The sequence below is a fragment of the Leiobunum rupestre genome, chromosome 9 (genome assembly GCF_980474605.1).
Source record: "Leiobunum rupestre chromosome 9, qqLeiRupe1.1.hap1, whole genome shotgun sequence".
Classification (NCBI taxonomy): domain Eukaryota; kingdom Metazoa; phylum Arthropoda; class Arachnida; order Opiliones; family Sclerosomatidae; genus Leiobunum; species Leiobunum rupestre.
In genome coordinates, this window is record NC_143392.1 from 56,689,396 (window position 1) to 56,712,391 (window position 22,996).

At 41.6% G+C, this 22,996-nt stretch overlaps 3 protein-coding genes across 3 annotated transcripts; all 3 read right to left on the reverse strand.

The window, feature by feature from the left end:
- Positions 1-16,056: 16,056 nt before the first annotated feature.
- On the reverse strand, positions 16,057-16,584 carry LOC149931583 (putative inhibitor of apoptosis). The gene has a single exon (XM_090158000.1). It carries the CDS (start codon positions 16,582-16,584, stop codon positions 16,057-16,059), a length of 528 nt encoding a protein of 175 aa, XP_090014126.1.
- Positions 16,585-17,651: 1,067 nt separating this feature from the next.
- On the reverse strand, positions 17,652-18,242 carry LOC149931584 (E3 ubiquitin-protein ligase XIAP-like). Its single transcript, XM_090158001.1, has one exon. The coding sequence runs from the start codon at positions 18,240-18,242 to the stop codon at positions 17,652-17,654; it is 591 nt and encodes a 196-aa protein (XP_090014127.1).
- Positions 18,243-19,698: 1,456 nt separating this feature from the next.
- On the reverse strand, positions 19,699-20,991 carry LOC149931585 (uncharacterized protein F54H12.2-like). The gene has a single exon (XM_090158002.1). It carries the CDS (start codon positions 20,989-20,991, stop codon positions 19,699-19,701), a length of 1,293 nt encoding a protein of 430 aa, XP_090014128.1.
- Between the last annotated feature and the right edge of the window lie 2,005 nt (positions 20,992-22,996).

Below are 22,996 nucleotides of genomic sequence, written 5' to 3' on the forward strand. Positions count from 1 at the left end.
TCCACCCTAGTGATGGGCCCTTTACTTTCCACCCTTAAGATGCGCCCTTTTTTACCCTAGAGTTGCGCCCTTTTCGTTCATCTTAGAGATACGCCCTTTTCTTTCCACCCTAGAGATATGCCCCTTTCTTTTCACCCTAGAGATACGCCCTTTTCTTTCCACCCTATTGATGGGCCCTTTTCTTTCCACCCTAGTGATGGGCCATTTACTTTCCACCCTAGAGATATGCCCCGTTCTTTTCACCCTAGAGATGCGCCGTTTTCTTTCAACCCTAGAGATGGGCCATTTACTATCCACCCTAAAGATACGCCTTTTTCTTTCCACCCTAGAGATAAGCCCTTTTCCATCCACCTTAGAGATGGGCTCTTATCTATCCACCCTAGCGTTGGGCCCTTTATTTTCCACCCTAAAGATACCCTTTTTCTTTCCACCTTAGAGATGGGCCCTTTACTTTTTACCCTAGAGAAACGCACTTTTCTTTGCACTCTAGAGATGCGCACTTATCTTTCCATCCTAGAGATGGGCCCTTTCCTTTTTACCCTTGAGATACGCCCTTTTCCTTCCTTTTTAAAGATGGGCCCTTTTCTTTCAACCCTAGCGATACGCCCTTCTCTTTTCACTCCAGAGGTACCCCCTTTTTTCCACCCCAGAGATGTGACTTTTTCTTTCCGCCCTAGAGATACACCCTTTTCTTTCCACTCTAGAGAAACGCCCTTTTATTTTCACCATAGAGATACGCCCTTTTCTTTTAACCCTAGAGATGGGCCCTTATCGTTCCACCTAAATTTACGCCCTTTCCTCTCCACCTTAGAGATACGCCCTTTTCTTTCCACCCTAGAGATACGCCCTTTTCTTTCAACCCTAGCGATACGCCATTCTCTTTTCACTCCAAAGTAACCCCCTTTTTTTCCAACTTAGAGATGTGACTTTTTCTTTCAACCCTAGGGATACACCTTTTTCTTTTCACCCTAAAGATATGTCCTTTTCTTTTCACCCTAGAGATGCGCCATTTTCTTTCCACCTTAGAGAGGGGCTCTTTTCTGTTCACTCTAGAGATGCGCCCTTATCTTTTCACTCTAGAGATACGCTTTTTCTTTTCACCCTAGAGATGAGACCTTATTCTTTAAACCCTAGAGATACGCCCTTTTCTTTCCACACTAGAGAAACGCCCTTTTCTTTTCACCCTAGAGAAACGCCCTTTTCTTTTCACCCTAGAGAAGGACCCTTTACTTTCCACCCTAAAGACACGACGGTTTCTTTCCACCTTAGAGATACGCCCTTTTCTTTTCACCCTAAACATGGGCCCTTTTCTTACTATCCTAGAGATAGGCCCTTTTCTTTCCACCATAGAGATAGGCCCCTTTCTTTCCACCCTAGAGTTACGCCCTTCTCTTTTCACTCCAGAGTAACCCCCTTTTCTTTCCCTCCTAGAGATGCGCCCTTTTCTTTCCACCCGAGAGATGCGCCTTTTTCTTTTCACCCCAAAGATGCGCCCTTTTCGTAACACCCTACAGAGGTGCCCTTTTCTTTCACCCAAGAGATGGGCCCTTTGCTTTTGAGCCTAAAAATACGCCCTTTTCCTTCCACCCAAAAGATACGCAATTTACCTTCACCTTTAGAGATGTGTTCTTTTCTTTCCACCCTAAAGATACGCTCTTCTCTTTACACCCCAGAGATGTGCCTTTTTCTTTCCACCCTAGAGATACGCCCATTTATTTTCACAATAGACATGGGCCCTTTCTTAACATCCTAGAGATATACCCTTTTATTTCCACCCTAGTGATGGCCCTTTACTTTCCACCCTTAAGATGCGCCCTTTTTTTACCCTAGAGATGCGCCCTTTCCTTTCCACCCTAGAGAAACGCCCTCTTCTTTCCATTCTAGAGATACGCCCTTTTCTTTTCACCCTAGATAAGGACCCTTTACTTTCCACCCTAAAGACACGGCGGTTTATTTCCACCCAAGAGATACGCCCTTCTCTTTTCACTCCAGAGTAACCCCTTTTCTTTCCACCCTAGAGATGCGCCCTTTTCTTTCCACCCTTTAGACAAGCCCTTTTCCTTCCACCTTAGAGATGGGCTATTTTCTTTCCACCGTAGAGATTCGCCCTTTCCTTAACACCCTAGAGATAAGCCCTTTTATTACCCTAGAGATACGTACTTTTCTTTTATCTGAGAGATACTCCATTTTCTTCCCACCCTAGAGATACGCCCTTTTCTTTCCACCCTTGAGATACGCCCTTTTCTTTCCATCCTAGAGATACGCCTTTTTCTTTTCACCCTAGAGATGGACCCTTTACTTTCCACCCTAAAGACACGGCGGTTTATTTCCACCCAAGAGATACGCCCTTCTCTTTTCACTCCAGAGTAACCCCTTTTCTTTCCACCCTAGAGATACGCGTTTTTCTTTCCACCCTAGAGATGCGCCTTTTTCTTTCCACCCTAGAGATACGCCCATTTATTTTCACAATAGACATGGGCCCTTTCTTAACATCCTAGAGATGGGCCCTTTTCTTTCCACCATAGAGATACGCCTTCTCTTTTCACCCTACAGATGCGCCCTTTGCTTTTGAGCCTAAAGATACGCCCTTTTCCTTCCACCCAAGAGATAGGCCCTTTACCTTCACCTTTAGAGATGGGTTCTTTTCCTTCCACCCTAAAGATACGCTCTATTCTTTTCAACCCAGAGATGTGCCTTTTTCTTTCCACCCTAGAGATACACCCTTTTCTTTCCACCGTAGTGATGGTTCCTTTACTTTCCACCCTTTAGACACGCCCTTTTCCTTCCACCCTAGAGATACGTACTTTTCTTTTATCTGAGAGATACGCCATTTTCTTCCCACCCTAGAGATACGCCCTTTTCTTTCCACTCTAGAGATACGCCCTTTTTTACCCTAGCGATACGTACTTTTCTTCCCACCATAGAGATACGCCCTTTTCTTTCCTCCCTCGAGATACACCGTTTTCTTTTCTCCCTCGAGATACGCCCTTTTCTTTTTATTCTAGACATACGCCTTTTTCTTTTCATCCCAAAGATGCGCCCTTTTCGTTACACCGTACAGATACGCCCTTTTCTTTCCACCCTAGAGATGGCCCCTTTACTTTTCATCCTAAAGAAACACTATTTTCTTTTCACCCTAGACATGGGCCCTTTTCTTACCATCCAAGAGATAGGCACATCTGAGGGGTGTAAAGAAAGGGGCCCATCTCTAGGATGGTAAGAAAAGGGCCCATGTCTAGGGTGAAAAGAAAATAGTGTATCTTTAGGATGAAAAGTAAAGGGCCCATCTCTAGGGTGGAAAGAAAAGGGCGTATCTGTACGGTGTAACGAAAAGGGCGCATCTTTGGGGTGAAAAGAAAAAGGCGTATGTCTAGAATAAAAAGAAAAGGGCGTATCTCGAGTAAGAAAAGAAAAGGGCGTATCTCGAGGGAGAAAAGAAAAGGGTGTATCTCGAGGGAGGAAAGAAAAGGGCTTATCTCTATGGTGGAAAGAAAATGGAGTATCTCTCAGATAAAAGAAAAGTACGTATCGCTAGGGTAAAAAAGGGCGTATCTCTAGGGTAGAAAGTAAAGGGTCCATCTCTAGGGTGGAAAGCAAAAGGCGTATCTCTAGGGTGAAAAGAAAAGGGCGTATCTCTAGGGTGGGAAGAAAATGGCGTATCTCTCAGATAAAAGAAAAGTACGTATCTCTAGGGTAATAAAAGGGCCTATCTCTAGGGTGTTAAGGAAAGGGCGAATCTCTAGGGTGGAAAGAAAATAGCCCATCTCTAAGGTGGAAGGAAAAGGGCGTGTCTAAAGGGTGGAAAGTAAAGGAACCATCACTACGGTGGAAAGAAAAGGGTGTATCTCTAGGGTGGGAAGAAAATGGAGTATCTCTCAGATAAAAGAAAAATACGTATCTCTAGGGTAATAAAAGGGCCTATCTCTAGGATGTTAAGGAAAGGGCGAATCTCTACGGTGGAAAGAAAATAGCCCATCTCTAAGGTGGAAGGAAAAGGGCTTGTCTAAAGGTTGGAAAGAAAAAGTCAAATCTCTAGGTAAAGAAGAAAAGGTGGATCTCTGGGGTAAAAATAAAAGGACCCATCTCTAATGTGGAAAGAAAAGGTCGCATCTGCAGAGTGTAACGAAAAGGGAATAACTTTGGGGTGAAAAGAAAAGGGGGTTACTCTGGAGTGAAAAGAGAAGGGCGTATCACTAGGGTGGAAAGGAAAAGGCGCATCTTTAGGGTGGAAAGAAAAAGGCACATCTGAGGGGTGTAAAGAAAGGGGCCCTTTTCTTTCCACCCTAAAGATGCGCCTTTTCCTTTCCACCCTAGTGATACGCCCTTCTCTTTTCACTCCAGAGTAACCCTTGTTTCTTTTCACCCCAAAGTTATTCCCTTTTCGTTACACTCTGCAGATGCGACCTTTTCTTTCCACATTAGAGATGGGTCCTTTTATTTTTACCCCAGAGATCCCCCTTTTCTTCTTTACCTAGAGATTTGACTTTTTCTTTCCACCCTAGATATATGCCATTTTCTTTTCACCCTAGAGATGCGCCCTTTTCTTTCCACCCTTTAGACAAGCCCTTTTCCTTCCACCTTAGAGATTCGCCCTTTCCTTAACACCCTAGAGATAGGCCCTTTTATTACCCTAGATATACGTACTTTTCTTTTATCTGAGAGATACTCCATTTTCTTCCCACCCTAGAGATACTCCATTTTCTTCCCACCATAGAGATACGCCCTTTTCTTTCCTCCCTCGAGATACACCCTTTTCTTTTCTCCCTCGAGATACGCCATTTTCTTTTCACCCTTGAGATACGCCCTTTTCTTTCCATTCTAGACATACGCCATTTTCTTTTAACCCTACAGATGCGCATTTTTCTTTTCACCCCAAAGATGCGCCCTTTTCGTTACACCGTACAGATACGACCTTTTCTTTCCACCCTAGAGATGGGCCCTTTACTTTTCATCCTAAAGATACACCCTTTTCTTTTCACCCTAGACATGGGCCCTTTTCTTTACACCCTAAAGATATGCTCTATTCTTTTCACCCCTCAGATGTGCCTTTTTCTTTCCACCCTTGAGTTGCGCCTTTTCCTTTCCACCCTAGTGATACGCCCTTCTCTTTTCACTCCAGAGTAACCCCCTTTTCTTTTCACCCCAAAGTTACTCCCTTTTCGTTACACTCTGCAGATGCGACCTTTTCTTTCCACATTAGAGATGAGTCCTTTTATTTTTACCCCAGAGATCCCCCTTTTCTTCTTAACCTAGAGATTTGACTTTTTCTTTCCACCCTAGATATATGCCATTTTCTTTCCACCCTTGTGTTGGGCCCTTTATTTTCCACCCTAGAGACACGCCCTTTTCTTTCATCTTAGAGATACGCAATTTTTTTTCCACACTAAAGATACGCCCTCTTCTTTCCACCTTAGAGATGGGTTCTTTTCTTTCCAAACTAGAGATGCGCCTTCTTCTTTACCCTAGAGATGCGCCCCTTAATTTCCACCCTAGAGATACACCGTTTTCTTTCCACCCTTAAGGTGCGCCCTTTTTTACCCTAGAGTTGCGCCCTTTTCTTTTCACCCTAGAGATACGCCCTTTTACTTCCACCCTAGAGATGCGCACTTTTCCTTTCCCCCCTAGTGATACGCCCTTCTCGTTTCACTCCAGAGTAACCCCCTTTTCTTTTCACCCCAAAGTTACTCCCTTTTCGTTACACTCTGCAGATGCGACCTTTTCTTTCCACATTAGAGATGGGTCCTTTTATTTTTACCCCAGAGATCCCCCTTTTCTTCTTAACCTAGAGATTTGACTTTTTCTTTCCACCCTAGATATATGCCATTTTCTGTTCACCCTAGAGATGCGCCCTTTTCTTTCCACCCTTTAGACAAGCCCTTTTCCTTCCACCTTAGAGATGGGCTATTTTCTTTCCACCCTAGAGATTCGCCCTTTCCATAACACCCTAGAGATAGGACCTTTTATTACCCTAGAGATACGTACTTTTCTTTTATCTGAGAGATACTCCATTTTCTTCCCACCCTAGAGATACGCCCTTTTCTTTCCATTCTAGAGATACGCCCTTTTCTTTCCACCCTAGAGATGGGCCCTTTACTTTTCATCCTAAAGATATGCTCTATTCTTTTCACCCCTCAGATGTGCCTTTTCCTTTCCACCCTAGTGATACGCCCTTCTCTTTTCACTCCAGAGTAACCCCCTTTTCTTTTCACCCCAAAGTTATTCCCTTTTCGTTACACTCTGCAGATGCGACCTTTTCTTTCCACATAAGAGATGGGTCCTTTTATTTTAACCCCAGAGATCCCCCTTTTCTTCTTAACCTAGAGATTTGACTTTTTCTTTCAACCCTAGATATATGCCATTTTCTTTTCACCCTAGAGATGCGCCTTTTTCTTTCCACCCTTCTGTTGGGCCCTTTATTTTCCACCCTAGAGACACGCCCTTTTCTTTCCATCCTAGAGACACGCACTTTTCGTTCATCTTAGAGATACGCAATTTCTTTTCCACACTAAAGATACGCTCTTTTCTTTCCTCATTAGAGATGGGTTCTTTTCTTTCCAAACTAGAGATGCGCCTTCTTCTTTACCCTAGAGATGCGCCCCTTACTTTCCACCCTAGAGATACACCGTTTTCTTTCCACCCTTAATGTGCGCCATTTTTTACCCTAGAGTTGCGCCCTTTTCTTTTCACCCTAGAGATACGCCCTTTTACTTCCACCCTAGAGATACGCCCTTTTCTTTCCACCCTAGAGATATGCTTCTTTCTTTTTACCCTAGAGATACACCCTTTTCTTTTCACCCTAGTGATGGGCCCTTTACTTTCCACCTTTAAGATATGCCCTTTTCTTTCCACCCTAGAGATATGCCCCTTTATTTTCACCCTAGAGATGCGCCGTTTTCTTTCAACCCTAGAGATGGGCCATTTACTTTCCATCCTAGCTCTTATCTATCCACCCTAGCGTTGGGCCCTTTAATTTCCACCCTAAAGATGCCCTTTTTTCTTTCCACCTTAGAGATGGGCCCTTTACTTTTTACCCTAGAGAAACGCCCTTTTCTTTGCACTCTAGAGATGCGCACTTATCTTTCCATCCTAGAGATGGACCCTTTACTTTCTACCCTAGAGATACGCCCTTTTTTACCCTAGCGATACGTAATTTTCTTTTAACCCTACAGATGCGCATTTTTCTTTTCACCCCAAAGATGCGCCCTTTTCGTTACACCGTACAGATACGCCCTTTTCTTACCATCCTAGAGATGGGTCCCTTTCTTTCCACCCTAAAGATATGCTCTATTCTTTTCACCCCTGAGATGTGCCTTTTCCTTTCCACCCTAGTGATACCCCCTTTTCTTTTCACCCTAGAGATGCGCCTTTTCCTTTCCACCCTAGTGATACCCCCTTTTATTTCCACCCTAGAGATGCGCCCTTTTCTTTTAACCCCAAAGATGCTCCCTTTTCGTTACACTCTACAGATGCGCCCTTTTCTTTCCACATTAGAGATGGGTCCTTTTATTTTTACCCTAGAGAACCCCCTTTTCTTCTTAACCTAGAGATTTGACTTTTTCTTTCCACCCTAGAGATACACTCTTTTCTTTTCACCCTAGAGATGCGCCCTTTTTTCCACACTAAAGATACGCCCTCTTCTTTCCACCTTAGAGATGGGTCCTTTTCTTTACCCTAGAGATGCGCCCCTTACTTTCCACCCTAGAGATACACCGTTTTCTTTCCACTCTTAAGATGCGCCCTTTTTACCCTAGAGTTGCGCCCTTTTCTTTCCACCATTGATATACACCCTTTTCTTTCCACCCTAGAGTTGCGCCCTTTTCTTTTCACCCTAGAGATACGCCCTTTTACTTCCACCCTAGAGATGCGCACTTTTCGTTCATCTTAGAGATACGCCCTTTTCTTTCCACCCTAGAGATATGCCCCTTTCTTTTTACCCTAGAGATACACCCTTTTCTTTCCACCCTAGTGATGGGCCCTTTACTTTCCACCTTTAAGATATGCCCTTTTCCATCCACCTTAGAGATGTGCTCTTATTTATTCACCCTAGCGTTGGGCCCTTTACTTTTTACCCTAGAGAAACGCCCTTTTCTTTGCACTCTAGAGATGCGCACTTATCTTTCCATCCTAGAGATGGGCCCTTTCCTTTTTACCCTTGAGATACACCCTTTTCCTTCCACTTTAAAGATGGGCACTTTACTTTCCATCCTAGAGATACGCCCTTTTCTTTCAGCCCCAGCGATACGCCCTTCTCTTTTCACCCCAGAGATGTGACTTTTTCTTTCCGCCCTAGAGATACGCCCTTTTCTTTTAACCCTAGAGATGCACCGTTTTCTTACCACGCTAAGGATGGGCCCTTAACTTTCCACCTAAATATACGCCCTTTTCTCTCCCCCCTAGAGATACGCCCTTCTCTTTTCACTCCAGAGTAACCCCCTTTTTTCCATCCCAGAGATGTGACTTTTTCTTTCCGCCCTAGAGATATGTCCTTTTCTTTCCACCTTAGAGATGGGATCTTTTCTTTACACCCTAGAGATTCGCTTTTTCTTTTCACCCTAGAGATGCGCCCTTTTCTTACCACCCTAGATATGGGCCCTTAACGTTCTACCCAAAATATACGCCCTTTTCTTCCCCCCCTAGAGATACGCCCTTTTCCTTACACTCTAGAGAAACGCTCATTTCTGTTCACTCTAGAGATGCGCCCTTATCTTTCCACTCTAGAGATACGCCCTTTTATTTTCACCCTAGAGATGCACCGTTTTCTTACCACCCTAGAGAAGGGCCGTTAACGTTCAACCCTAAATATACGCCCTTTTCTCTCCACCCTAGAGATACGCCCTTTTCTTTCCACAATTTTTTTAAATTGATAACAATATAATCTAGAGACGTACAATAGGATAACTTGGTGCATTTAACATTGAATGGATCTTATAGTTCATTTGGTATTTGTTGTTTAAAAATGTATCTATAATTTCTGATCAGTAATATCCTTCTCGAATAATAAATCTAAATTGAGTTTACTTTTCAAGCTATGGGTTGAAATATACAAACTGTAAACTTAGTTGGCATTTTTGGGACAGTTAAACCACCACATCCAAGATATTTCTTTAAAAGTTAAATCATGAATTTATATTAATAAAGATAAAAACACACATGTTTGAAATATACATCGGTATAAAATATGTGTGCTTACAACCTTTTTTAAATTTTTTTTAGAACTCTTCCTTAAAATAAGGAATCCTTGCATGAGTACAAATCATGATCTTATTTTATTATTGTTGTCCTTATGGGTATTCTTTCCTTATGATCCGTCAGGAGAAAATCGAAACGTAATCACGTGGCCTATTCTTAAAAAATGGCGTGTCTCAAACTGATTCCTGAAGTGCCCGTAAGGAGACGTTGGTTTTTACGTATCTTTATCTTACGGGACGAGGCTTAACCATAAAACAAAGCACATTCAAGTGATATATCTTTGAGTTTAGCTAGATAATGATTTTAAATATTTTAAATAATAAAACAAATTTTCAGCAAAGCTATTTTTTAAAATTTGACAACCTTAGTTAAGAAAATTCACTTCTTTAAATACATCATAACCTTTTTTATAGGAACAAAAAACTTTAAAAAGATTTGTCATTATTTAATTTATAATTATTTTTTGCCATTTGCTTTATTGACATTCTCAAAAAGATTAATATAAAATTTCAATTTTTATCAAGGCGGCCATATTAAAATAAGAGCCAAATAATGATAAGTCCTTATGCCTCTAATATAAGGTTTTACCCTCACTTATACTAATAAGCCCCCGTAGACGTCGTTTCTTAGTAAGGACAATTTTCCTCAAGGCAGCATAGGAACAGATTACGAAATGTAGGTTATAAGGTGAATTTACATTTAAATATCTTTAAGTCTAGTTAATTAAAAGATGAAGCGACTTTCACCCTTTTCGTTATCCTAATAATTTTGATAAAGAATTTTTTCTGAATATATTATAACAAAAATTCAACAAATATCAGGTTAAGTTGTAACGACGTTTTTCATTATACTCAAAGCATTTAAAATAGAAATCTGTTTATTTTTCTATAACAATTTAAACTAGGTTTTATAAATTTAAAAAGAATAATTGCTGTAAAGTTCCCATTTAAATACAACCAGTAAATATATAATTGATTATTCTAAGTAAAACACAACTATAAACCTATGGAATATTAAAAATAAACCCACAATCAAATTTCTAAATAAGGCCAAGAATTGTTGTATTTATATGTAGATAAAGTTTATATTCCGTCCATTTTTACCTTCGCTCCCGTTGCAGCTCTAGTATCTGAACCTGGCCCTTCCCCTTAAAATTGAATCAACCCCAGGTGGAGCAATATTGGCTCCCTAAATAATACGTCCTCTTGACGCTATTGACATTCACGTGAGAGACGCATTACATAAAAACGCCTCCTTTTCATTTCCTCCCCCATTTAGTTGCTTCCCCTGGTTCATGATGTGTCGCGACTAATGGAACCTAAACATAATCTCTTAATATAAATAGATCAATTCTTGAGAGGGCTAAGCAAAAATATGCCAACTCTGACCTATAATTAAGATTAATATATTCAACTTTAAATTCGTACGGGATTAATTTAATGATTATGTTAACCTTAATTGGATTTAACTTTTTAATTCAAAATTCCAATATTTGCTGTAAATGCTTTGCCACGGAATTTTTTATAAATAAGAGAATACTTCCTGGGTAAAGAACAACAGATTATGGTCCTCTATTATGAATAAGCAGATTATGGATACCTAGCCGATCCATACCCCCCCCCCCCATTTTATAGTGCCATTTTCTATCCTTTGATTCCATGAACCCCAGTTTACGGAACCAGCTCGCCACTTACCTTTCTCCTTTTATGGACACCTTAAATAATGCTTACCACTCAACATGCTGATTTACCGACTTTTCGGAATTCCACGCTAAGGGAGTCCCCGTCTTTTTTCAACACCAGCAAGCCGATAATTTATCCGAAGAATACAATCTGCCCCCTCTTTTTTAACAAGAATAAGACGCTTTCATCGCGCGCATTCAATTGCTTAAACTGAGCGTACATTATGTGAAATATTGAGTTTATTTTTTATTTAATTTTATTTAAATAATACACCCGATTCCTTAATTGAGTAAAACAAAGAAGAACGATAATCACGGTGAAAGGATTTCCATAATTTCCAAACTTGCGAACGACTTCTTCGAAAATATCAATAACTCTGAGTGCAAAGATTTATATCCTCGAAACTCTCGCTGTCAGGATAAACAGCTACTCGCTTGACCTGTAGTTCCAGCACCTCGAACAAAGCTTCGATATATGCTTTCTGTTTATCAAATTTCGTCAATTGCTTATCCACGGCGTGAATACATAATTTCAATACTTATATCGCTGCTTCTAATAGCTGAAACTCTTCCTTTTGTCCGAAGCCCTTTTACGCGAGAAGCATGAAGTTCCCCTAACTAGCCAGAATTTCATACGTCCACCCCTCAATTTCCGACCGTTCCAAACGGATTTTTTTTCCACTTCTCGCCTATGTTATTCTATCAGGTACCAATTTTAATACATTTTATTGTAGGCGATCGGCGGGAGACGGATTGAAGATTGGGAAGTTATATCATTTGAGAAGAACACCTCCAATTCATCACCTCTTATCCTGATTAAAAGACCAGAATTTTTCCCTAAACGCCATCTATAATATATTTTACGTTGGAAATCCCTCCACCGTTACGTTTCCCAAAATCATGAGACATATTTACGCTTCGAATTCGAAATGACACTACCTAGATCGCTCTCCCCGATCTAAACATAATTTCGATGACTATAAAAAATCACGTTAAAACAAGACTTATTACCAGTTTGAAAATATAAAGCTGATATTTCAAAAAGGATGACTAGACAAAGGGCCACTCTAACACATAACGTTTCCATGGGGTTTCTAACGATTAAATCTTTTAGAGAGCTACTAATTTTTGATTTTTCCATATCGGATTTATGGGTTTTATGAGTGTTAGTATTTAAAACACATTTGACTTGAAAAATAATTAATGGTTTTAAAATTGACTTGAGAGGGAGAGGAGTCATGATAAGAAGAAAAAACATACTTCTTATATAAGGGGTTCCACTAGGGCTTCAGCCAGGGGTTCCTTAGGTAAAGGGTAAATCTAAAAAAAAGATTATTATTCTTTATTACTTGGATAAGTTAAAATTCTACTTACAGTTCGACAAAACCGCGGCACCCCATCCTCTAGATGGTCCCATTATACTAATGATAAAGATATTTAAAAAAATCGTGATATTGTTACGATAAACTTATCTTACGTCCAGCAACGGCCTTCCGCGCCATAGCCCCGCATACCGCCGACGAGGGAGCTCTTCCTTGGTGCTATTAATTATCATAATTTTTAATGTAAAAATAAAAGAGGCAAATTCAACTTACTTTATCTCCAAGAAAGGAACTTTCACCCAGGTGATTAAAATTTTACCTGTGACTTTATCTACCAACATTTTCCTTAATATGAACCTGGCAAGGTACAAAAAAAGAGTGAGAACGGTGACATAAGGTCAGTTGAGAGAAGTGGGTTTATAGCCCAAAGGGACGAAGTCCGTAGGATATACTAGCAAACACCTGGAAAAAGGAAAAAAAAACGGGCAAACGGAGTGGCGACCGAGAGACGAGAGCTTTAACGCGGGTATAAGACGGGGAAATGTCGAAAATAAACGTGGAAATACACGTAAGAAATATTAGCATACCAAAATGATTTAAAAAACCTTTTAATTTTAAGCTCCGTGGCTCAAGTAAGAAAGTATTTTTAACCACTCTTGGCTCGAGGCCTAGGGCTACGTGAGATCGATCTTCAGCGATATGAGTCAGAACGAAAAAAGGCAAAGCCCAAGGACAAAGGCACCAGCACCTGGTAAACCCGGTCCTCTCAGCCTTTGCAATACTTGTAATCTTGAAGTATATGGTAAGCAGACGAATATCCCTTGTAAGCTATGTCAGAAGCACTATCACACCAGGTGACAGGGCCGGCGGAAGGTGTGGGTATAGTGGGTAGCACTACTCACATGGTAAATTTCAAGTGGGTATTTTACCAACTTTGAATTCGGCGATGGGAGAGCTCCCCCCCCCCCTAAAATTCAAAGAGTTTGGCAAAGCAATGCCCACTTGGCGAAATGAAAATTTTGATATTCTATTCCAGCATTTGGAAAAATAATGCTCAAATTGAAAATGGTTTCTTATCTTTCTACATTTGAAGTCTTGAACACTTCCGTCTAGTACTCTAGATGTCAAATTTTCTTTAGAAACCGACTTCTCGAGTATCGCACTACGCATATCTTCAAAGTTTCTAAGGAACTGTTTCGTCAACCTGCTAGATTTATTGTTATATTTTTACAAGTAATGTCTGTTTAAAAACAATGCTACGTCTCGCGTCATGCTATCGTTTGTATCTCAAATTCTATTTACTGAGGGAGTAAATGAGGACCGTGTTTTACAATTTAACGGTTAGTTAGTTTAACAAATTTAAAAACTTCAGAAATTTGTGTTATAATATTTCATACTATTATAATTTTATTGTGTATAAGAACGGTTTCGGAACTTTCGGTTAATGGACTGATCCGACTGAAAATAGTTGTTTAGCCGATTTAAAGCTATTCCTAAAACTTTTAAACCACAAGAACCGTCTCGTAAAATAAATATCCAAAAATGTACAGTTTCGATTTTAAGATTTAGTGAATTGGTCGACCAGACCAATAATAAACATATGTTTATTTTCTATTTCCTTTAGCGTCGCGAGTACTGCGTTACTACAAATGTTTGTTTAGAAGCTAGCACGTCCAACTTCGATTTTTAAAATAGACACCGTAAATAGGGTCCCCCGCGGTCACGCGGTGTGGGGGGTTGCTTTAGTTCTATTCTATAACGGCCTGCCTGGAAGATAACGGACGCAGCCTTAAAGCGCAATGTTGCATAATTATCGCTTGTTAATAGATTATTATAGTAATATAACCGCAGATTGTCGCTAATTTAAACGGAAGCCCCTCTTCACTTCTCGATTTAGAGGATATGAGCATAGAGATAGAAAAGAAAGAGGCATTATTGTATCTGGCGAAGTTGACCGCGAGTGCCGACATTCTTTTCGCCCATGTAGGAAGCCATGAGATGGGCAGATTACGTGGCGCCATCGATGAGCGGTGAAATGAAATACATTATGCCTTTTTGAAAATCAACTATCATTTAATGTAAACAAAAGAAGGATAGATGGCGTTGCAATATCTGCCCATCTCCGCTTTCATGCATGCGCGGGGGTATGAATTTTCCCGGTCAGAAACAGGGGTGCCTTAAAGCGTTATTCTTCCCTCAATTTCTGTTCTATCGCTATGGATATGAGAGTAGCGAGTAGTGGGTGCTAGAAATCGAAAGTAAGTTCATATACGCTTGTGGGTGTTAGTAATAAACATCCCCCTACCGGCCAACTACCTACACGAGCCGAACACCACCTGCCCGCCCTGCCAGGTGTTGCAATTTTAGTGATGTCGACTTACCCTTTATTTACGAAAACGGAGTGAGTCGCTTTGCCTGTTAGATCTGTGAGCGTGAGAGATCAGATTCTTCTATCGTTCACTCACCAAGCGTATATTTGGCGAACGGTATCGTAAACGAGGTGCGAAACGACAAATCAGTGCAATGGTTGGTGTCCTCGGATTTCTCTGACAGCTCCGACGACCATGAATGTGAATTGAAAGTTAACTCTTGTCGGCCCTCTATGAAATACTAACGAGGAGACGATCCGAGGTGGTTCTCACCGATTTGGTTCAAAGTTGGGGATTGTTAGACCTAGATGTAACATGAAACCAAAAATGTTTTTGACAACATAAAATAAGAAAAAGTCTAAGTAAAATAACATGCGAAAATGACAATAAATCAAAAAAAAACTATTTAAAAAAAATTAAAAAAATAGTTAACTTATCATTTTTGGATTACTTTGGACAAATAGGGGGGGAATAAAAACCATTTTGGGTGAACTTCAGCGAATTTGAATAAATACCTCGAAATTTTAGGTATAATACAAAATGTTTGTAAAACTTATGCCGTGATAACTGCCATATATTTTCGCCGATAAATCTTAAAATCTCTACATTACATTATCTGAACGATGTAAACAGATTTTTAGATTTCGATAGAAAAACGACGCCATTTTATAAAATGGCGGATACAAATATAAATCATGGTGCAATAAGTTAGGTAATTTGTATCCGATTAACCTAAGATTTTCTACGTTACATTATCTGCCCGAATTAATTCGTACCATAGATTTTTATAGAAATCCGACACCATTTTGGAAAATGGCGGATATCAATAAAACTCATCGTGCAATAAGTTCCGTATATATTCGTCGATTAATCAGAAATTTTCTACGTTTTATTATCTGCCCGAGTTAATTAGACCTATGGGTTTTCCAATAATAATCCGACGCCGTTTTGAAAAATGGTGGATATAAATATAAGTTATGATGCGATAACTGCCGAAATTATTTGTCGATTTACGTGAAATTTTCTACATTACATTATCTGATCGAATAAATAAGCCCCTTACACTGTGATAGAAATATGACGCCATTTTACAAAATGACAGATATCATAATGCGATAACTGCCGAAATTATTTTACATTAATTTGAAATCTGCTGTATGCAAAATAGCGCATAACAATATCAGAGAAATAGGCCTGGCCAAGGATAAGCAAGATTATAGAGCGATTTTATAGATAAGCAGAATTATAGATCTATATGGATACCTCCACTTACCTATCTTTTTTTACCTAAAATGTATTGGAAAAAAATAACGAGACGAATATTATACTAAATCATTTTTTATTACACTTTTCTGTACATGTTTTAATAAAATAGGCTGTAAAATATTATTAATTAGGGAGATTCTTCTTTTAAAATGGAAATTATTTAATAAGGAATAGTTAGTTCGATCTTCTACATCGAGGAAAAAGAAAGTTACGGGAACGAGGTCAAATTTTACGCGATGTTGAGCATGAATGATTTTAAAAAGACGTTCCCGCAATAATAGTTTTTTACAAATTTGCAATCGGGAAATAGTCTCCCGTGTTCCAGAAAGGCATCGTCTTCCGCACCCCAATCTCCGATCTCACCACCGCAGAAAAAACACTTCACGTGGTCCGTAAAGTTGGTGTAGAAAAAACCCGCGTTGGTGAGTTCCATGTGGAACGGCTTCTCTAGCGGGAAACTGGTGAAAGTCTTCAACCGCTCGTCCGCATACCTCATAGGGCCTAGTTGGGCATCGTAGGTCTCCTGAAGCTTCGCGAACTCGAGCTTGGCGTACTCGCACTCGGGAAACAAGGTGGTGTGGCAATGTAAGGGGTTAGATCCCAGCTCCCAATCCCGCACCAGACCGTCGCACCAGAAGCAGATAGTGATATCCTTATGTCCTATGAAGAAGAAGCCCGCCTGAGCCAGTTCGAGAGTGTCCATATATTCCACCGGGAACTTTTTAAAACTAGCGACTCGTTTCGCCAGGGTATTCATTTTTTTAGAGGAAGTTAAAAATTTAGTCCGACACCTTCGTAAACTAGCGATCGAATGATTCCTACCGAACTAAAATCCCGGGGAGAAATCTCTAACTAGGGGGGAGAGAGAAACCCCAGAATGAAGGAATTTCTCAAACCGTGAGAAAGTTGGGGAAAAGAGAGAGATTCTCACGGCCTGCAAAAACTATTATCCAATTGTGCAAAAATGTTTATTCTCCAGTCGTTTCCGTTTATCACCCTCTAAAATGTCAACCACCTCTTTTAAAAAACAGTATACTATGGCTTTCTCGGCAGTCGAAGAATAAGGTGGCTGGTTAGTTTCTACAATATCCTCGTCAGCTCTAAAATGAGCTACGTTTCCACATTCTTCCCCTAATAGAAATTTACAATGGGGGAAATATTTCCAATGCTCACCGAAAGGACTATCGCCTTTTGCCCAAGCCATAAGTTCACCCTCACACGCGAAGCATTTAACAGAATCTTTATAATTTAAATAATAAAACCCAGCCCGAGCTAAGGCTCTACCATCTACGATATTAACAGGGAATCCCTTGTTAAACGAGCGAATTCTCTCAAGCTCATGGCGCATAGGATTTAGCTCCGTCTCATCCGTCTGCTCTTTATCGTCTTTCGGCAGTGTTAGGACGGGAACATTCCCCGTATTCTCGTCATTTACGAATTTACATGAGCGATTCTGCTCGATATGTTTCAGCAACGGGACGTCATTAGTCATCCACCCCTTGACGACCCTCTCGCAAGAGAAGCACATGACGTTATCAGTGTGCCCGGTGTAGAAAAAACCAGCTTTCGCTAGCTCCCTCGCGTTTAAAAACTTACATGGAAACCCTCTGAAACTAGCGATTCTATTTTTCTCAAAATGCATCTTTTTTAACGGCAGCCGAGTAAAAATGGTGTCTATCACCTTCGTCCGCGACCGATCGAATGATCCTTAGAACCGAGGCGGGGGTAAATCCCTCTTTCCATCTCTCGCTGAGGGGTGAACGACCCCCCTAAAAAATAGTCTATTATCACGCGGCCCCCCTTGAATTCCTCGGGATAAATCTATTATTCCCCGGGCATGTCTAGACCTTGTCCTTCATCTAAGACTTCGACTATTTCGTTTAAAGAATCGTATATTAATCGTGATTCGGGGTAAGTCGAATAATTCAATTGGTTGTCCTTTTCTACGATATCCTCAGCGGCTATTAAATGCTTTACATTTCCACTTCTTGCCCTTGAAATAAGAAATTTACAATGAGGAAAATTTTCCCAATGTTTCTCGAACGGACTATCTTCTTTATCCCAGTTCATTAGTTCCCCAGAACAGGAAAGGCATTTTACGCAATCTTTGAAATTATAAAAAAAACCAGCACTGGATAAATGCCTAGCTTCCCTTAAAGGATCAATCGGCAAACCTTCCTTATTATTAATATTATTCTTAATATAATTATTATTAAATCCTCTAGTAAAGGAACGAATTCGCGCGATCTCGTATCGCATCGGCTTTGACCCTTCAAGCTCCATCGACACGGCTGGGACATCCCCCGAAAAATCATTTCTTATGAACGGACAAAAGTTACACTCTTTTTCGTGCATTAGTAACGGGACGTCGTCGGCCGTCAAGTCCTTAACGACACGCTGACAGGAGAAACACATTACGCTGTCCCGGTGACCGACGTAGAAAAAACCCGCTTTCGTTAGCTCCCTCACGTTTAGAAACTTACAGGGAAAACCCTTGAAACTAGCGATTCTGTTTTTCTCAAAATTCATCTTAAGAAAAAAACGTCTACCTCTTACTTCTCCGACTTCGGGAATGACCCAGGGAAAGATCCGGTACTAGACGTTTAAAAAAACCTCGACTTTCTCTTTCCCCCACCCCCCTTACGAGTTTAGGCGTGTATGTTGAATAAGAAAACATAAATTCGAACGAAACATTTATTAACGCAAAGGAAGATATTACAAAAAATGATAACACTGAATATAAGAAAAATGATACGAAATGAAAATACGCGCGCGAAATGAGAAAATTACGTAATGGTTTTTTAAAAACATAAGAGTTCGAAAAATAATTAATTGTTTTTTATAAAGAAAAGTTTTAAAAGAATCCTTCGTCTTCCTCGAAGAGCGGCGAGGGAGCCGTCTGGTGATGGGTCTCCAACCACTTGGCAAAGCGGCAGGCCTTCTCCCGCGCGCAGAGAAGCGTCGGGCTCCCTCGCCGATGAAACCGACACCGATAGTTCTGGCCGATGCTGATGTCCTTGGCCTTGGGGCAACCGATTTCCCCGAGTTCGATCACCTCTTGGGGGATGAGTTTCCCGAGGACGTGACATTTCTCCTCTCCCTTGCAGTAAACGAATTCGGAGTCCTCGGTTAAGGCCTTGAGCCGATGTTCTAGCTCGATGTAAGGGGTATCGCCGTGGTTCCAGAGGTAACCGTTGATATGGGTAAAGACCCATTGATTTTGCCGGGCTACGTGGTGAGAAAGACCGCTACCGTGGTACGGAGGTTTAACGAATAAACTTTTAACTAGGGGAAACTCCCCGACGAACGCGACGGCAACTTCTTTAACGACCGGTTCGTATTTCGCGCCGAGTAAGAATTCAAAATCGACAACTACCAGCGGTCTTTCCATGATGTCGCTGTTGGCTGATACCCCCTCTGACTCAAGGTAAGTTAAATCCGCTTCTTAAATAGGGTCTCCACGCGATTGTCATTACTCCATTGGTTCCTCGTGAACCTATCAGCGAAGGAGGTCAAACTCCGCCCCCTATAGCGATGTTCCAGATAGAGCACGCAGTATTGTCCGCAAACTTTGCTTCCCACGGCCTGTAGACGACGTCTATTGTAGAGTATTTTCGAGGAATTTTTTCTCAGGAACTTTTTTATCGTGGGGAGGGTCACCGGACGACCCGCCGAGTCAAAGTACCCGGCCCTCCTGAAAGCGTCTAGGTAAATAGCTACCCAATGAGTCCCGGGCCCGTCGTGAGGATCGAGGTTAACGACCAGGGAGGCGGGGAAGGAAGTGATATATTCGGGGAGTCTATCGGAAGCAAAGGCACCTTGATACCCGGGTAAATGCCCGAGGATCTCGTTTATTTCTAATGTGTTCATTTTAATAATCAATCACAACGTTGCGATCTTTATCTATCTGCATTAAACTATGGAATTCCCCGTAAATAACGACCGAAACCGATTCAGTGAGCGGGGTTTCGAATCCCAACTCGATACGTAACTGTCCCCGTCTTACGGGGTTCCAATGAGAGTTGTCACTCGCGGAAAGATCAGGCGTGATATCAAAGGCATATAAAGTATAACCCCTCGGATATTCTGAGTGCGATATATTATTCCCATCATCTTTAAAGTGTATATTAGTCCCCGTAAACAAGGTGTAATATTCACGGGCAAATTGATTCTGGGAAAACTTGGGCTGGAGAGGTTTGCTCGGAACCGCGTCCGAATCAACGTAGAGAGATAAGAAATTTAACCCGAATGGTTGAAAGTTATAAGGATTTTTATGAAAATCGCCCGCGCAAGCCGTATGCGAGACTAGGCCGATAATAACGCGTTGAGGAAGTGGTCCCAGCCACACATTGTCGAGACTCGTATTTGAAACGCCGGTGAGCAGTACGTGGCTTTTCACTTCGGTTCTGGTAAAGGGGTACTTCGCTGTGGCGCCTAAGAGAGCGTTTTCGTGAGCCAGAATGATTTGAGGACTTATCTTGCATTTCCGTATTTCCAAAGTAGCGTCCGTTATAGCGATCTTAAAATTTCCCACGTTTAACGAGGGGTCTCCCATAAGGACAAAGGCCGTTTTACTCCTTGAAAGTCGAACTTTAATTTCCACCCCGCTTAGAAGGTATTTCGGAATGTTGAAAAGGTCGGCGTATATTGCCCCTACTAAGGAAATTTCCTTTGAATCCTTAATAGCTGCTTGACGAATCTTGCTCCCCGAGTTGGTAATTATATCGTCAAACTTTCCGGCAGCGTCTTTGGCGTAGAGACACGAAGTCAGGTGAGAAGTTTTAGCCTCGCCGGAATAGTTCAAGAGCGATTCTAAATAGGCTCGGTATGAATATCGACTTGCCGAGGGCGTGATTAAATTGTCATTCAAGTAGATTTCAATTTGATCGAAGAGACTATGCATTAGGTTATTACAAGTTGATAATTTAACGTCGGGGTCTAAATTAGCCCCATTCTCCCGCGGTACTTTATATTTAACGTGAAGGAGACTCATCGCGAGATCCGTATACTCGGGGCTTTTAGGGATACAAAATTCAATTTGGGAATCATCTCGAAGCGTAGAGATCGGCCGATAGAAAGTTGGAGTCGCGCTTTCGACGCTAGTTGGCACGGGGGTGACCGAAAACAGGTCCAATTCCGATTTCAAGGCTTCAACTTTGTACATTTTGGTTCTTTTAGTTGAGGGAAAAAATGTCACGAACGTGTTTCGTGGACTTCCGACGAGCTACTGTCCCGATTCTGCGTTTAACGGTCCTTTTTCTAGTTTTCCTCCTGCTTGTTGTTTTCTTCTTCTTGCTTCTCGTTTTAGTTCTCCTACGCTTTTTCCGCCCCGAACCGCATTGTCCGGTTATCCCTTCTAGAGCTTCACCGAAACGTTTCCTCGCCGAAGATTTTATATTTTCCCCGCAACGGCGTCATTGAGAATTTTACTGCCGACCCCCAACGCTTGTTTTCCTATATACTTCGCCCCTCTGACTAAAAGAGGGGAGGCCCAGCGGAAGAGCCCCGAGAACAGACTTCCGAGACCGTGTCCTTTCTGATAAGCCGCTCCTTGATAGAAATTAGACCCCCCAGTTTGCGCTTGATTAAGATAATAATTTTTATAGGGACAGAACCCCCGCGCGTCGAGGACATCCGGCTTAGGCATCTTGTTTCCGTAGATGTAGTTTAACCGTCAGAGACCCGAAGGCAAATGGCGCCGGTTTCCCCTGAGGGTTCATTATATGTACTTGGATCGTGTCGAAATAGCGTTTGGAGACTCGCACGTAATGAGGCACGTCATACATTTTCCCGACGTTATCCCCAAACGAGCCTTCTACGGGGACAATCCTAACGAGAGGAACGAGAGTGTCACCCACCATTTGATCTTCGACGATATTAGTGTAAACGTAAAGTTGAGGGGGGATTTGAAAGCCTATAAGGGCCGGCCTAACGCTGCGGTAACCCCTTTCCAAAGATTGAATTCCGGGGTCGAAGCCCAATGTCATGGCTAGGCCGTAATGAAATTGCACTAGCACGTTATGGCGGAAGGGGGTTATTCGAACTCACCGCGTGATCTCGTTATATTGAAGAGACGTCTTCATATCTTTAATAATTTCGTTTATTACCTTAATTAAATGTTCGATAGAAGAATAGTATCCTATGGGTACCTTATAAACGTGGGAGGTCCCTCTGGGTCTTCTAGGCTGAGCCGCGCATTCGGCGATCTGAGCTTCACCCGTAAGAGTTTCACCGTTTTTGGTGACATCGAAAATCTGCTCCGTTTTTTTCCCTTTCGGATTTTTTTTCAGCGGCGTGGTAATTTTAAGCGTTATTCCCAAACTAGGTTGATCGGCTTGAGGCGGCTCTAGGTTTTTTTCGATGCTAGTCCCCGGTTCATTTTGTTTGACTTCGATTGGAGACGGGTTACATTCGACCGGAGGGATTTCGTCAACAACCATGAAAACGATAGTGTTTTGTCCCTCGAGAACGTTGAAGAACGCGCTAGTGTAATTTATTTCAGCCAGCCCGCACTCCCAAGATCCCGCCAATTCGACGGGTTTCGGTAACGCGGAGGTATATGAGGCCATCGTATTGTCAACGTAAACCCGCATGCTAGCGTTTGAAGGTAATGTCAGATACATCTTTTTTCTTGACCCACGAGTTCGCGTTCGGCGGATATCCTACGAAACTGACAAAGTATTCGACCTGATTTTTGCGTTTCCGAGACTTGAGAATTTTATCGATCTTGTATAGTCGAGGTTTAGCGACTAATTGCAGTTCTTCCTGATAGTAACGTCCCTTTATTGCCTCCCCCGTTAAATCTTCGATAGTGTAAAGGGGCGGGTCTAAATTCGCGATACGGGTGATTTTAAAGACTTCTTTTGACCAAGTACCGGGATAGGCTTTATCAAAGACCCCTCTGTATTTGCTGATACGGCAAAATTCGCCGACTTTAAGTTTAGGTTGACGCCGGCTTTTCACGGGAATTTCCTTGTAAATTGTTTTAAATACTTTCAGAATATTATCCGGTTTCACGTCTAGGGGCGGCATTTTTATCGTGGAATGTTTTGTGGTATTGTAGCTATGAATTAAATCAGGGAGGACGTCCAAGTATCGATAGGTGTTATTAGCGGTGAAATATTTATACATTTTAGCCTTTAGCGTACGATTTAGTCGCTCGACCATAC